At 37.5% G+C, this 17,371-nt stretch overlaps 1 protein-coding gene across 1 annotated transcript in view; it reads left to right on the top strand.

Moving 5' to 3' along the window:
- Alms1 (ALMS1 centrosome and basal body associated protein) overlaps positions 1–17,371 on the top strand; it is a 101,466-nt gene that overhangs the window by 53,747 nt on the left and 30,348 nt on the right. Inside the window, exons 12-14 of the mRNA XM_032906187.1 lie at positions 82–207; positions 6,341–6,496; positions 11,280–11,417. Of these exons, the coding sequence (XP_032762078.1) occupies positions 82–207; positions 6,341–6,496; positions 11,280–11,417 (420 nt within the window). The remainder of the gene's footprint in view (positions 1–81; positions 208–6,340; positions 6,497–11,279; positions 11,418–17,371) is intronic.

The raw sequence follows: 17,371 nt of genomic DNA, 5'->3' as shown, positions 1-17,371 counted from the left end.
GCCTGGCAGGTGAAAAGTACTTGGTGTGTATTTGGAGAGTCAGTGCTTTCTTACTAACAATTCTGATATTTACCTTCTCAGCCCAGCCTGTGTTGTTGCCATATAAGCCATCTGGTAGTTCGAAGATGTACTATGTTCCACTGTTAAAACCAGTTCCGTCATATCTGGATTCCAAATCAGATACTACTGTTGAGAGCTCACATTCAGGTATTATGCAAAAATTATTCAAGATTTTATTTTTGGAAACATTGTGTACTGGCTGGTTGATTATGAAATCTTTTAGTCAAATATGGAGGTTTTCATGCCTTAACCAACCTCTGATTCATAATAAGTGAGTTATTTGAGACTTTGTGTAAGAAAAAAAAAAGGCTAAAATTGAGTTGACAGCTGCCTGTGTAGGAGTTAAAGCCCCTTTAGAATAAGCACAGAGTCAAAGACGTGAAGACTTACTGGTTTAAGTTGTTTGAGGCAGTCTTCATACAGGGATTCGTTCATGTCCACACTAATCCAGTAGGAACTTTCATGGCCATATGAAGTCAAGTGTGGTCTTCACATCTGGTTCAGAACTTACTAAACAACATAAAACAATAAATCCTGAGGTGGGAGTAGAATCTGGCTTTCACCTTTGCTATATTAAATTATTTAAGTGTCCAGTTTGCAACAAAAAATTATAAAGGAAAAACACAAAATACACAGGAGAGGGGTCGGGGATTTAGCTCAGTGGTAGAGCGCTTGCTAGGCCCTGGGTTCGGTCCCCAGCTCCGGAAAAAAAAAATACACAGGAGAGAAGTACCTGAGGAATCCCAGACATTGGACTTATTACACAAATGCTTAACTATTTAAAATATGTTTAGTAATCTAAATAAAACAACTTGTGAAGAACTAAGGAAAAATATAAAAACATTCTTACCAGCTAGAGAACATTCTAAAGAGATTGAATTTATTAGAAGGGGGCCATATTTATAATTTTCGACTTGAGAAGCATAAATTTATTTTGTAGAGGAACTCAACAGATGAAGTTCAGGTAGAAGAGACAGTTTGTACATGAATAACATATATGCAACAGTACAGAGAAATGACAGTTTAAAATACACTAACCTAATGGGAGAGGTGAGCAATAAATAGTTTAAGCCGCTCACAAGCAGCTATGTAATCTGTGCGCTGATGTGAGAGGAATGTGTGAAACAGAGAAAGCTGTGCAGACAGTGAGGTGATGGGGGACATGGTAAGGGATTCTTTGTGGAGTGATGAGAATTATAGAATGGTATACTAGTGTTGGTTGTGAGTGCATTAAATACTTCTGAGTCAAACACGTTTATGTTATGTGAATAATATCTTAATTAAATTGTTTTTTTTGAGACAGGGTTCCTTTGTAGCCCTGGCTGGCCTCGAACTCAGAGATCTGCCTTCCTCTGCCTCCAAAGTACTGGGATTACAGGCATGCACCACCATGCCTGGCAGTTTTTATTTATTTTTTTTTAATGTGTATGAGTGCTGGGTGGTGGTAGTACATGGGAGAAAGAGGCAGACAGACCAAAACAAAACACCAAAACCAAAAATATGTATGAGTATTTTGCCTGCATGTATATATGTACGTATATACTACATGTGTGCTTGGTGCCTAAGGGGGCCAGCAGAGGGGGTTTAATCCCCTGGAACTGGTGGTTGTGAGCCACCATGTGGGTGCTGGCAGTGAATCCCAGGCCCTCAGCAAGAACAACAAATGCTCTAAACCACTGAGCCATCTTTCCAGCCCAATAGTTCAATGTTTTAAGAGGAGGGGTGAGGAATAAATAAAACGTAAAATTTGACTTCACATTTTAAAATACTTTTATATAAACAAAGGATTAAAATTAACATGAAAGAAATTGAATTGGCGATGTGGGCAACTTGAAACTGCCTAAAAAGCACTGAAGAAACGGAAAAACAAAAATGGAACATAAGGAAATAAGATGTGTTAGAAACAGTTAGCTCCCAACCAGGAATTGCTTTGTAGACAGCACAATGTAAGCAGAAGTAATATTCAGGGTCTAATTAGGGAAGTGTTCTTCTCTCAAAACACAGAACATGACATGTAGATTGAGCCATCTTTATAATCCTAACAAATCAGTAACAAGAGGCTGGAGTGCATGTTCTACAGCTTAGTTTACAAAGCTTGTAAATCTGTAAGATTAAGACATTTTAAACTTTTTATTTTATGTGTATGAGTGTTTATTGAATGCTTGGGCACCATGTGTATGCAGGGTTCTTCAAGGCCGTAAGAGAGCACTAGACCCCCTGGGACGCAACCTCAGACAATTATGAGCTGTCATACAGGCGCAGGAAATTGAACCCAGGTCTTAGAAGATTGGCCTCTGCCCTTTAACTGTTGAACCATCTCTCCAGCTCCTAAGCTTAAATTGTTTAGTTACTGGGACAAGATTATCTTTTTTTTTCCTTAAAATACTAAATTCACAAATGACCTGAAAATGATATATATTTAGTGGAGAAAGAATATAAATGATGTATTTGTTACTTTAGTGCATATTCATAAAACAGTATGGCCATTAAAAAAGACCTTTTTATTAATGTGTGTAATGATCTAGTCCTGAAAAGTTTACTTAACAACTTACCCAAAGGAAGAATCAGATCAAAAAATTGCACATTCAAGACAGATGAGGAGGATGTTGATCAGTGTGTGTTTGTCTGTGTAGCCAGTACGAAATTGTTGGAATGGAGGGGAAACAAACAAAATTGAAGATATTTTGGGATGATTAGCTTAAGAAAAGCTAATTTAATTTTATTTTTGTCTTTAACAGAAAAAACTACTAAAGGGATTTTATTTTATTCAAGACTTGGTGATTGAGTTCTGGCGTGGCTTAGTAATAGATGTATATCCTGCAGGCATGAGGCCTTAGGTTTGACTCCTACCTCACCCCCACTCCCTTAGAGACACAAACAAAACTGAGGCTTGATAATTAAAATCATTTCATAAACTAACATGATATCCAAAATTTAGGTAACAAAGAAGAAATAGAAAATTAATTCAAAATGTTTGTATACCAAAGGATATTCCATCCTGAAAAAGATAATTCACAGAGTTAGAGGGTATTTTGTTTTAGGGAGTCTTAATATATCACTGTGGCTGACCTGGAGCTCACTATACAGATTAGGCTGACTTCAGCCTCACAGAGATCCCTCTGCCTCTTCCCCTGTAGTTCTGGGATTCAAGGCCTGTTTCACCAATGTGTAACAGAGAAGAGAAGATATTTCCAAACCATATGTATATCTGATAAGGAGTTAATATCCAGAAAAATGTGAAGAACTCACAACTTAAACAACAAAAAACCAAATAACTGATGTATACATGCTCACTCACAGAACCTAAATCCACATTAGTTTACAAATACATGAAAAGGTACTTTTTATCTGTCATCACAGGCAAGGATGACCCAGAGCCATTACAGGCCACACAGCACACATGTTAGAATCACTCCTAATTCCTTTAAAAATAAAGCAAGTGTTGATGGAGACTGTGAAGAAACCTGAGAAGATTGTACTGATGGGAATGTAAGTGGTTGGTCATTGTAGAAAACAGCCTGGCAATTTTTTCAGAACTGTAAGCACAGACTTTACCATATGTCTGAGCAATTCTGCTTCAAAGAAAGAAAAACAGGATCTCAGTCACCAGTGTACCCATGTTTATAGATGAAAAGGTGGATTCTATATGTCTGACAGCATGAGTAGGTGAACACAGAATGTACTTAGACTGTTACTTGGGCTTTGTCAAGCAACTGCATTCGGATACATGCTGCATTATTTGTTCTTTGACTTAGTGAATCTTAAAGTTGTTAACGTGCTCCAGTCAAGTGCCGTGCTAGGTAGCACAGTCCTTAGCAAGCATGCACAAGAGAGCCTTTGCTTCAGTTCCTGAACCACTGAGCTATATCCCTAGACCTTCCGTTGCTTTTGGTTTTCTTTTTAACTTTTACTTTTCAGACAGAATCTCACCGAGTTGCCTAAGATGGCTTTGAGCTTGTTCTGTAGCCAGACAGTCTTTGAACCTGTGACACTCTTGCCTTAGTGTTCCAAGTATCCTTTATGTCTGAGCCACAAAATAACTTCTGGGTTGTTTTAAAGTGTTTATAGTTTATACAAATGCAGTTCAAAGACTGAATTGAATTGCGTAGAAAAATGCTTCTGCTGAGCGTGGCAGGACAGTTGGTTTTCATAAGCTGGAACAAAGAGCCAGGTGTCAGAACCTGGGAAGCAGATTGGTCAGCGTGGTACTTTGCTTGTAAGGGTTAAAGAGGAGACTTATTTTATTCCTCTAGTTAGGCTGATTGACTCTTCATCTGATTGGTGAAAATTGTTATTTTAAAAGCTGGTTTGCGGGGTTGGGGATTTAGCTCTAGGTAGAGCGCTTGCCTAGCAAATGCAAGGCCCTGGGTTCGGTTCCCAGCTCCGAAAAGAAAAAGAAAAAAAAAAAAAAAGCTGGTTTGTTTGGTATCCTATTTCCTGAAAGTTTCAGTTTGCTTGCATGACACTTAGCATGTGGGCAGGCACTCGCACGTGCGCGCGCACACACACACACACACACACACACACACACATGCACATATTCCAGCTCCACACAGGTACTGGACAATAAGCACATGCTCTCCGTTGTGCACACGTTTGTCTATACTCCTCTCCAGAGCCTCTCAGCTCTGCTGCCACTCATTCTCTTGCTCATCCACTGCAACTCTCAGTCATGCCCAAGTCACATAGTTACCACTCTTGTGGGAAAAGGGTAGCGGACTGATTGTGTTGCTACTCCTGACATGTGCTCTGCTATAAAAAAGGATTTGTGAGAATGACCAGCAATTAGAGTTGTGTTGAGCTAGAATATATAGTAACTTAAAATGTATAAAGAAGGAACAGGACACTAATTTCCATTAAAATGGTATAATAACTACCTTTATCCTTTTCTGCTAGAATTTGAAGCATTAAAAAAAGAAAAGGAAACTCTTGGCCAGTAATAAGCGTGCGTGCGGGGTGTGTGTGTGTGTGTGTGTGTGTGTGTGTGTGTGTGTGTGTGTGTGTGTGTGTGTGTGTGTCTGTCTGTCTTGTCTGTCTGTCTGTCCTATAATTCACTGTGTAGACCAGACTGGCTTCGAACTCGCGTTTGCTTCTCTGCCTTCCAAGTGCTGGAATTAAAGTCGTATGCCATTAGGGCTGGTTTAAGCATTTTTTTTTATGACCCATTCTTTGGTAGTCATATGTATCTAGGAAGGGTAAAGGCCCAGTTCTGAAGGAGAACTGGGCACTTGGCAGAAGAAAGGGTAATAGGACTTGGCAGAGAGGCAAGGGCTAAAAAATGATAACCAAGTAAGCTGAGAAGATCCAGGTCATCCACAGACTTGCTCTACACGGGTGGGTGGGAAACTTGTCATATACATATTATTAATTACTATTACATATATATTAACTACACAATATTAGGAGTTAAGTAAATGTGCAAGGTGTGGGATCCTGGGGTAGAAAGACAAACTGTCTGGTAGAATTCTCTAGTTACTATAAGCTGTAGTTATTGTAAGTCTTTCTATGTCCAGAAATGGTTTTTGCCTATCAGATATGACTTGAATAACAGGTTAGTTTCTCTTGTCAGTATATATAATAATGTTGAAAGACATTTAAATTTAATTCTTTCAGATCTTTGTCGGGTAAATTATTCCTTTCAGTTTTTGTCTTTTTTTAATTTCTCTTTTCAATTTTCTGGTTCTGGGGATTGAACTCAGAGCCTCATACAGACTAGGTATATATGTATGCTCTTATCTCTGAGTTACATGACGAGCTCTAAGTCAAAGCTTATGGATTACTCCATGATTAAAAATAATCTTCATTGACATTACATTCCACATACAGTAAAATTTATGGTATTGGATTAGGATGCCCTGTGTTGTGGTTATGTTTAAATAGTCCTGTTCAATATATCCTGTTGTCCAGCGTGACCACAGTGTGTGTTATCTTATACATGCCTTGTGTGCATTTGTATAGTACCGTCTGACATGTCTGCTTGCCTTCATGGTCATGCCAGAAGGCATCCCGCAGTCATTTTCCTTTTTAGTAGCTTTCCTGAGTGGCAACTGTCCTCTGAACCAGCATTGTTCCACTTTTTGTGTCATGTCTTATGTCATTTGCTTCCTTGCCTGGTAATTTCTGCTGTCTCTGATTTTCAGTTTGATTTACATCCTCTAATTGGCCTACAACATTTTTGTCATAGTGCTCTTTTCAGAAAATGGTTTAAGAAAAGAAAATGTCTTTCTTGACTTCAAGACTGTTTTAGTGTTAACTGTAATTCTTTCTCAATTTTATGTAGGCTCCAATGATGCTATTGCCCCAGACTTTCCACCTCAAGTGCTAGGCACAAGAGATGATGACCTCTCCACCACTGTAAACATTAAGCACAAAGAAGGGATCTATAGCAAGAAGGCTGCATCAAAGGGGAAACAACCCTCTCAGAAAGGTAATGCAGGTAATGAGTGACCTTGTGCGTTTTCAAGTTTGTTTCTTGAACCTTTGTATCTGAAGTGAGAATATTGTTGTATTTATCTATTTTCTTGTTTGTCATGGAAACCTTCTCCTTTACTATTACATTGACACTGGGAAGTAAAATGTTAGAATATTTAAAGTGCTTTAGAGAGGTTGGAAAACTGTAAACTTCATTTTCAACATCAATAAAATGTAGTTTACCTGTTGAAAGGAAATACTAAGTCAAGCTTATTTGAACACTAACTAGCAAAACATCTTGATTAAAATTCTTATGGATTTATCTCTGTTAGATGTTACAAAGTGGAATTTTAGGCAGAATTTGACAAGGAGTTAAGAGTTCACATGATCTTTGAAATTTAAATTTATTTTATATTTTGGTACCAACTTGTGAAAATTAAATTTTGGGCTTGTTGGAAAAAAAATCTGAATGTCTGGTAACTTTTAGCGTACATTCCTCTATGACAGTAGTCACCTTCAGCGGAATCCTGGCTGTTTCCTACATACAGGACATCCGTTCTCCTGTTTGCTTCAGTCCCCATCCATCTCGGATGCTTCATTCAAACACCCGGTCTGCCTGCTCAAAGTGTTTTCAGTTTTTTTCTTTAGGTTGAGGACAGTCATTTTCTTTTCTTTTCTTTTCTTTTCTTTTCTTTTCTTTCTTTCTTTCTTTCTTTCTTTCTTTCTTTCTTTCTTTCTTTCTTTCTTTCTTTCTTTACTTTTTTCCCCATCTTTATTAACTTGGGTATTTCTTATTTACATTTCAATTGTTATTCCCTTTCCTGGTTTCCGGGCCAACATCCCCCTAACCCCTCCCCCTCCCCTTCTATCCCCTCCCCATCCTCTCCCCATTACTACCCTCCCCCCAACAATCATGTTCACTGGGGGTTCAGTCTTGGCAGGACTAAGGGCTTCCCCTTCCACTGGTGCTCTTACTGGCTAATCATTGCTACGAGGACAGTCATTTTCTAAAAGTGCAACATATTTAAAATTGCAGGAAAACCACTAGTTCTAGCAATATGCTGTTCCCAAAAACCCTAGACCAAAATATAGAAGCATAGGTTAATAGTAAGTAGATGGACAGACAGCTAGATCTTCTATAAGAAAATGGAGGAGTGTGCCTTTTTAATCTTAGAAAAGTTTCATTAAACTGGATTTTTCTTTACAAAACAAAACAAAAAGTAAAACCAGCAACCATATAGAGAACTATTGTTACATAAGGTATGTTAAAGTAAAGAATTCTATAAAATTTGAACAGTAAATAAGCAAATCACAGAGTGGAAGTGAAAATTATGCATTCTATACAAGGTATCCTGATGTAAAGAACAGATTGTGTGGAGAAGACACTCAAGGCAATAGAAATTTGGCAAAAGAACTGGATAATTCTATAAAAGAGATTATGTAATACTAAATAATTGTATATAAATTTTCACTTTGTTGATAATCTGGAAATACAGATTAAGATAGCCGTAGCTTTCTATGCTCAGAATGTCTGAAATGAAAAGTGCTATGCTGTTACAAGGGCAGACTAAGTACTCATCCACTGCTAGTGAGAGTGTAAATTAGTATCCTGACTGTGTGTTGCTGAGTTTTGAATTTAGGGCCTCAATTAGGCGTAAATATGCACTCTACCACTGAGCTATACCTTTAGCCCCACACATATTCTTCAAGCCCTATTTGTAATAGTTCCAAACTAGAAACCACCCATGTGGCCAATATTTGTTTAGTAGAATAAATAACTTGTAGTGGTATCGAATACTTAATGGCACAGAGAAGAAAGTAAATATATGTAACAAATGTAACAAACTTTTCAAACAGTGTGAGTGAAGGAAGGAAATCTCATATATTATTCATTTATACAAAGTTCAGACATCTCTGATGAATTTGTTCTATTTAAAATTGGGTATTATATACTCTGGTTTCCTCTTCAGATTGTACAAATCTTTTTTTCTTTAAGATTTATTTATTTATTATGTATTTCCCCTGCATGTATGCCTGCATGACAGAAGAGAGCACAAGATCTCATAATCGATGGTTATGAGTCACCATATGGTTGCCAGGAATTGAACTCTGGCCCTCTAGAAGAGCAGCCAGTGCTCTTAACCTCAGAGTCATTTCTCCAGCCCCCAGACTGTATGAATCTTAAATTAAGTGTGGAAAAAAATTGGGAAGGAAGGATGGGGACTGTGTCGGCCTCTATTTATATTTTATTTCTTGACCTGGGGAAGGCTGTACACACATTGTCTGATAATTGGTGATAATTCCTGCATTTCTATGCAATGTTTTCTAGGATAGTAAAATTTTTTTAAAAAGATATGCAAATAATAGGGTTATTACAAATGAGCCTAAAGTACATGTAAGACTACCATAAAGAAAATTCTAAAATTACATTTAAATATATTACGATATATATATAATTATGTAGGAAGCCCTACATAATTAAGAGAATTATAGAATAGTAATAATTGTCATTTGTCATTAAATTAATCTCTGGATTCATAAGAGAACCTGCTGTATGGGTCATCAGAACTCTATATGTAGTTTGTTAAATATTATCTGTAAGGGATTAAACACATTTAGGAGGCAGCCATGTCGGTAAGACTTTAGGATGTAGTGTCTGATATGTCTAGGAGGTTGACCCTCTCAGCAAACATCTTGGTCCTCTGACTCTTACAATCCTTCCACCTTGTCTTCTGTAATGATCCCTGAGGCTTGGGTGCAGGAGTTGAGTTATCGATAGATCAATGGGGACTGAGCCACACAACTCTGTACGTTGATCAGTTGTGGTTTCTATAATGTCCTCTGTGGTAAAGAGACATTTTCTTAATGCGGAATGAAAACTACTTACCTATGGGTGTACTAAAGACAATAAAAGTAGACATATTAGCATGGAAGGAAAGCTTATAAGGCTTCAACCTTAGAACCACAACCAGCTGAGGAATGCTGAGGGCTGGAGAAATAGTCTTCTGCAGAAAAGAGCACACCAGCTAGTTAGCCAGTACCAACTGGTACGCCCTGGAAACATATACATACAAGTAACATAAGAATGAGCAGGCTATATTTATATATTCAGGAATAGACACACACCTTTACACCCACCCACCTACCCACCCAGGAGAGTTTGGTGAAAGGGAAAGGAAAGGGAAAAATGTTATTATATTATAATATCAAAAAATAATTTTTTTTCCAAAATTGAAAAAGTATAGCAGAGTGTGGCCCAGAAACAAGTTTATGAGTGTGGAAACTTAAGAGAGATAGTGTGCCAATCCTTGAATCTTGAGGATGAGCATCAGTAGTTCTTAGAAAATTGATAACATATGTAAGAAATCAGATAAATCCTATCTGAACACTGAACAAAAATGTATGATAGTTGTATGTGATAAGAAGAGAAAAATTTTAGAGTTTACATGCCCTATGACTATGGGATCATTCACAGTTTCATCCTTTCATTGAGACTGGCAATGCGGCTAAAGCATAACTGCCTCCAGCCCCCCACCTCAGCAGGCATGGCAGGCACGTGCCACCACTCCCAACGTCTGTGGGCTGGAGAGCACGCCCAGTCACTCATACATGCTGCCAGGCAAGCACTCCAGAGACAGCCACTTCTCCAGTCCTCAGTCCAGAGTTTCTTAAGCAAGTCACATGAAATAGAGATCTGTGGGGACAAAGATGAAGTTATTAACATAAAAAACCTGGTGCATAGAAGATATAAACTATTAAAAGACAAGACATAGATTTAGAAAAAGATGTTTTCAGCTTGTAAAATCAATGGGAAATGTTACAGGAATGTTCACTCTACTGCTTTTTAGTATAAAAAATACACAGAAATAGCCATATGTCGATCAGTTGATGAACTGATAAAGAATAGTGTATATATTAAACTCACATTAATATGGCTAAATCTCAGTTAAATTTAACAGAAGGCATGCTCTTAAGGCATATAGTGATGCATATTTTATATAATAGATATTTAAGATAAGATGAATTATTAGTATAAATTATCATTAGTAGTACTTTTAAATATTAATGCAATTTGCTAAAGAGATTAAGAGAAACTAAAGTCCAGTACAAAGGCTGCTACTAAGGGAGTCATGTATATATTGTTTTATTTTTAAGCCAAGTTGTCAGTACCTTGTTAGGCTCCTAATATGTCTAAAATATGAAAAATGTTAGACAGCTAGGAGAAAAAAATTAGGACTGAAGTAATAGCAATAAGGATGAGTAAATAAAGCCAAGGTTGATTCTTTGTTGTTTCATTGTTAACTTTCTGATTTCTTTGAGAAACACAGGCACTTAGAGATAAGAGAGAACATATGACCAGGTTTAAAAGTTATAACTGCATGAGATTATGCCGTGTATAAAATTTAGATAGTATTTTTATTGACTATATGATATATTAATTAGCCTTGAAGTTAACTGAAGCTTTGAAAAGGCCAAAGAGCTTCAAGGAGTTGTTTAAATCTATATTTTTACTTTGAAAAACATAATTTGATTCATATTTTTGTGGTTGCATCAGACTTATTGGTAAATTTTAAAGTGTTTATTTTAAAAAGTGTTTGTTTAAACTGGTGTTGCCCAGAAAGATGTGGCAAGCTTTCTGGTTCATATTAAGAGTTTTCCAAAACAGAGCCTAAGATGTCTTTTTTCTCCTCATTTATAATGGCTCAGGGGTGATGGTGTGTTTCGGAGGGGTAGGTGGATAGGAGAACGGCTGCTTACCTTTTGTTTATTTTCATCTTCTCTCTGGGATCGATGGTTCTCTTATCCAGAGGCCCCAGTTCAAATGCCTGTAACTTGGGATAAGAATGTCTATAAGGAAAACCAAGACAAGATCATCAGTAGAAGAGTTGTGATCGAGACGGCAGGACCTGAAGAAATGCCATCCCAGGAGAAGAAGGACCTTGCAGGTAGTTAGTTGAACCAGTAGTTTAGGCTCTGATAGCCTCTGTTCTCCTTAAAAGCTTGGAGGTCACAAGGAGCAGTGTGCACTCCTATGTCTCTCTCTGTTCCTATTGCCCATGCTGCTATGAGGGTTGCTAGTGACTGTTTTTGTAGACTTTGGCATGGATAATGTTAACATTTTAGAAACTCTTCAAGATATTTCTGGAGAACTTTTTAATTTAATATGCAAAGTAATTTTATTATCAGAAATTGGCTTAACTGGCCTTTTCCCTTTTCAGTAATTTATTTCAGCATCACAAGATACTCTCCTGTTGTGCCAAATCTCCAACCCCACTAAGCCCATGCAAGAAAACACAACCCAGTTGTATATTTATAAACTGCACGGCCTGTATTGGGCAGATCTGCCTCTAGCCCACTTTCTTACCCAGCTATTAAGTCCCTGGTACTTGCAGTTTCTCCAGGCCGTGCGCTTCTGCTCCACCTTCCTTCCAACACTTTCTCTCTGCCCTCCTCTGTCTCCTGCAACTCCTCTTCCTCCCCTCCTCTTCCTGTCTTGCCCGGAAGACCCGCCTCCTCCTTTCCTCCCAGTGATTGGCTGTTTGTCATATTTTTTAGCCAATCAGATAATTAAGGGACATTCCTTATACTCTCCAACCGAAATGTATGTAAGTCTTGGAAAGTTGGTGGGTTTTGAATTTGTTTTTCATTTTTTGTTTTGGTTACTATAATCCTGAGAATTGTCTAGAACTGTTTTTCTTGTATATATTTTTGTCTTTTCCTTATTTATAGAAATTAGTTCTCCATCTGATAGACTATTAAATTTTCCCCTAAATTTAGGTGTTTCAGCTCATGTAGTTTATGTCAGTCGTTTCTGTATGGCTCATTTTGAATGCAGACAAACTTTCCCTCATTTCTTCATTTTTTTCTTACAAGTCATTATTATAAGTCATTATTTTGAAGTTCTTACCATGCTTAGACTTTTCTGTAAGACCCTGTTTTATCAGAACTTTAACCCTTAAATTTTAAAGAATATTTTAAAAATAAGTAGTATATTAAACTGTGCTATACATTTTAATTAGTTAAAGTAGTCTCTGACATAGATTACATAATTTTTTCATTTATTTATTTACTTAGTCACTTTACATCCCAGTATCAGCTCCACCAACCAACGAGCGAGCAGAGGCTGGACCTAGCACCATTGCACATATGCAGCAGATGTGCAGCTTGGTCTTATGCGGGTGGGTTCCCCACCAACTAAAGCGGCAGCTGCTCCCGGTCTGCTGCCTGCCTGTGGTAGACGATTCCTGATTTTCTGAGAAACTGCCAAATTGATTTACAGAGTGGTTGTACACGTTTGCACTCTCTTCAGCACTGTAGGAGTGTCCCCCATGCTCCACATCCTTGTGCTGTCACTTGTTTTTGATCTTGAGGTAGAATTTCAGAGTTGATTTGATCTGCATTTCTCTAATGACTAAGGACTTTGAATATTTTTTAAAGTGTTTCTCGGCCTGAGATGTTTGTCTGTTGAGAATTCTCTGTAGCTCTGTACCCCGTGTTTAAGTTGGGTTACTTGGGTTGTTGGTGTCTAACTGTCTAACCTCTTGAACTCTTTATATATTTGGGTATTAGCCCTCTGTCAGATGTGGGGTTGGTAAAGCTCTTTTTCCAGTCTGTAGGCTGCCGTTTTATCCTATTGATGGTGTCCTTTGCCTGACAGAAGCTTTTCAGTTTCATGAGGTCCAATTTATTAATTGTTAATCTTAGTGCCTGAGCCATTGGTGTTCTGTTCAGTAAGTTGTGTCCTGTCCCAGTGAGTTCAAGGATATTTTTTGTTGTATTAGAATTAGTATCTGGTTCCATGTTGAGGTCTTGGATCCACTTGGACATTTTACACAGGGTGATAAACATGATTCAGTCGCATGCCTCTACAGGCAGACGTCCAGGCAGACCAGCACCATTTCTTGAAGATGGTCTCCTTTTTCCATTGTATGGTTTTGGCTTCTTTTTTAAAAAAATCAAATGTTCAGAGGTTTTATTTCTGGGTCTTCAATTTGATTTGATTTCATTGATCAACCTGTCTGTTTCTATCCCAGTACCATGTGGTGTTTATTACTACTGCTCTGCAGTACAGCTTGAAGTCAGGGATGATGATACTGCCAGACGTTCTTCTCTTCTACAGGTCTTTTTTTTAAAGCTCTCTTGGATTTGTTTGTTTGTTTGTTGTTGTTGTTTTTCCCATATGCAGTTGAGAATTGTTTTTCAAGGTCTAAAGAATTGTGTTGGAATTTTGATGGGAATTACAGTGCATCTGTAGATTGCTTTTGGTATGGCATGGGAGATCTTTCCATCTTCTGATATTTTCTTCAATTTTTTTCTTCAGAGCCTTGAAGTTCTTGTCATTACAGGTCTTTCACTTGCTTGGTTAGTGTTACTCCAAGATATTTTATATTATTTGTAGATAGTGTAAAGGGTGTTTTCTCCCTAACTTTCTTTTTTTTTTTTTTTTTTCAGAGCTGGGGACCAAACCCAGGGCCTTGCGCTTTCTTGGCAAGCACTCTACCCCTGAGCTAAATCCCCAACCCCTCTCCCTAACTTTCTTAGCCCATTTATTGTTTGTATAAAGGAGGCTACTGATTTCTGTGAGTTAATTTTGTATCCAGCTACTTTGCTGAAGGAGTTCTTGGTCATTTATGTATACTATTATAGCATCTGTGAATAGTGATATTTTGACTTCTTCCTTTCCAATTTGTATCCCCTTGATTTTTTTTTTTTTGTTGTTGTTGTCTTACCGCTCTAGCTAGAAATTCAAGTACTCTGAAGAGACAGAGTAGACTTCCTTGTCTTGCTTCTGATTTTAATGTAATTGCTTTAAGTTTCTCTTCATTTAATTTGATGATGGCAGTTGGCTTGCTGTATATTGCCTTCATTGTGTTTAGGTATGCGCCTTGTATCTCTGATCTCACCAAAGCTTTTTAAGAAGAGTGTTGGGGGTTGGGGATGTATTTCGGGGTAGAGCGCTTGCCCTAGCAAGCGCAAGGCCCTGGGTTCGATCCCCAGCTCGAAAAAAAAAAAAAAAAAAAAAGAAATAGAAGAAGAGTGTTGGATTTTGTCAAAGTCTTTTTCAGCATCTAATGAGATGGTCATGTGTTTTTTTCCTTCAGTTTGTTTCTATGGCAGATTACGTTGATGGATATTTATATATTGAACTACCCCTGCATCCCTGGGATGAAGCCTACTTGATCATGGAGGATGTTATCTTTGTGTTCTTGGATTCAGGTTGCGAGTATTTTATTGAGTTTTTTTTTTTTTTTTCTTTTTCTTTTTTTCGGAGCTGGGGACCGAACCCAGGGCTTTGCGTTTGCTAGGCAAGCGCTCTACCACTGAGCTAAATCCCCAATCCCTTTCTTGAGTATTTTTACAGCAATGTTTATAGAGAAATTGGTCTGAAATTATCTTTCTTTGTTGAGTCTTTGTGTGGCATCAGAATGTCTGTGGTCTCATAGAATGAGTTTGGCAATGTTTCTATTTTTGCAGAATTAGCTCTTTGAAAGTCTAGTAGAATTATGTACTAAAACCATCTGACCCTGGTTTTTTGGGGCTTTTAGTTTGTTCGTTTTGTTTTGTTTTTGGCAGAGAGACTTCTAATGACTGCTTATATTTCCTTACGGGTTACAGGACTATGTAAATTGTTTCCCTGATCTTGATTTAACTTTGGTAACTGGTATTTATCAAGAAAATCATCCATTTCGTTTATATTTTCCAATTTTGTGGAGAATAGGCTTTTGAAGTAAGAACTAATGATTCTTTGGATTTTTCTGCTGTTAAGCCCCCCTTTTCGTTTCTGATTTTGTTGATTTGGATAATGTCTCTTTGTTTTTTTACTTAGTTTGGCTAAGGGTTTGTCTATCTTGTTTTTTTTTAAAGAACCAGCATCTAGTTTCATTGATTCTTGGTGTTGTTCCCTTTGTTTATAATTTATTGATTTCGGCCCTGCCATCTATTCCTCTTGAGTATCTTTGCTTCTTTTTGTTGTAGAGCTTTACAGGTTGCTAGGATGAGGTCTCTCCAGTTTCTTCATGGAGGCACTTAGTGCTCTGAGTTTTCCTCTTAGCACTGCACTTATTGTGTCCCATAAGTTTGGGTATGCTATGCCTTCATTTTCATTGTATTCTAGAAAGTCTTTTATTTCTTCCTTGACCCAGTATTCATTGAATTGTGAGTTGTCCAGTTTCCATGACTGTGTAGGCTTTCTGTTGTTTCTGTTGTTGAAATCCTGCTTTAAGCCATGGTGTTCCGGCAGGGTACGAGGAGTTATTTCTGGTTGTTTGTTTTTTTTTTTTTTTTTTTTTTTTTTTTTTTTTTGTATCTGTTGAGACTTGCTTTGTGACCAAGTATATGGTCAGTTTTGGAGAAGGTTCCGTGTGGTGCTGAGAAGAAGACATATTATTCTTTTGTGTTTGGATGAAATGTTCTTAGATACCTGTTAGACCATTTGATTCATAATCTCTGTTTCATTATTTCTCAGTTTAGTTTCTGTCTTGACCTATCCATTGGTGAGAATGGGGTGTTGAAGTCTCTTACTATTAATGTGTGGGGTTCAATTTGTGATTTAAGCTTTAGTAATTTTTATGAATTGGGACATAGAAGTTCATCTTGGAGAATTTTTCCTTTGAGTTTGATATGTCCTTTCATGCCTCTTGATGATTTTGGTTGAAAGTCTATTTTATTAGATGTTACAGTGGCTCTTCCAGCTTGCTTCTTGGATCCGTTTGCTTGGCAAACCTTCTTCTAGCTCTGTACTCTGAGGTAGTGACTGTCTTTGTTGCTGTGGTGTTTCTTGTGCGCAGCAGAATGGTGGATCCTGTTTAACTCATCCAGTCTGTTAACCTGTGTGTTTTTATTGGTGAATTGAGTCAATTAATGTTAGTGAGATATTAATGTCTAACGATTGTTAGTTCCTGTTATTTTGATGATGTTGGTGTGTGTGTGTTTCTCTTCTTTTGGTTTTGCTGATAAGGAATTATTGATTTTTGTGTTTTCTTGGGTATAGTTACCATCCTTGTATTGGAGTTTTCCATCTAGTATCCCCTGTAGGGCTGGATTAAGGGAAAGATATTATTTAAATTTGTTTTTTTTTCATGGAATATCTTTTTTTTTCTGTGGCGATTGAAAGTTTGCTGTGTATAGAAGTCCTGACTCAACATCTGTGATCTTTTGGACACTGTAAGACATCTGCCAGACTCTTCTGGCTTTTAAGGTCTCTGTTGAGAAGTCTGGTGTAATTCTAATAGGTCTGCTTTTATTACTACTTGAATTTTATCTTCTGGGGCTTTTAATAGTCTTTGTTCTATATATTTAGTGTTGAGATTATTATGTGATGGGAAGATTTTCTTTTCTGGTCCAGTCTATTTGGTGTTCTGTAAGCTGCTTTACGTTTATAGCCTTCTCATTCTTTGGGTTAGGAAACTTTTCTTCTATGATTTTGTTGAAGATATTTTCTGGGCCTTTGAGTTGGGCGTGTCCCTCTATTCCTATTATTTTTAGGTTTGGTCTTTTCATAGTATCCCAAATATCCTGAGGGTGTTTTGTGTTAGAAACTTTTTAGCTTTAGCATTTTCTTTGGCCAATGTATTGATTTCTTCTATTGTATCTTCTATGCCTGAGACTTTCTTTTCCATCTCTTGTATTCTGTTGGTGATGCTGCACTGCCCTTTGTCCTGGATGCCAGCCTGAGTCATGTGTGATTATGTCAAGTTGTATTGCCAGGGAGGTTGAGACTTTATTCTGGTAACATGATCGGCTCCTACAGGAAAAGAGAGTGTGTATTAGAGGACAGTTGTGCACAGTTAAGACAAGGATATATTTCAGAGCAGAAGACACTTCTCTTTTTCACATACCATTGTTTTCTTAAGATTTTAGATTTGTATTCTGGGAAACACTCCAAAATTATACCACTGCT

This window comes from Rattus rattus, chromosome 6, assembly GCF_011064425.1.
Source record: "Rattus rattus isolate New Zealand chromosome 6, Rrattus_CSIRO_v1, whole genome shotgun sequence".
NCBI classification, from domain to species: Eukaryota; Metazoa; Chordata; class Mammalia; order Rodentia; family Muridae; genus Rattus; species Rattus rattus.
The sequence above is the reverse complement of the archived record's forward strand: the minus strand, read 5'-3'. Positions and strand labels throughout refer to the sequence as shown.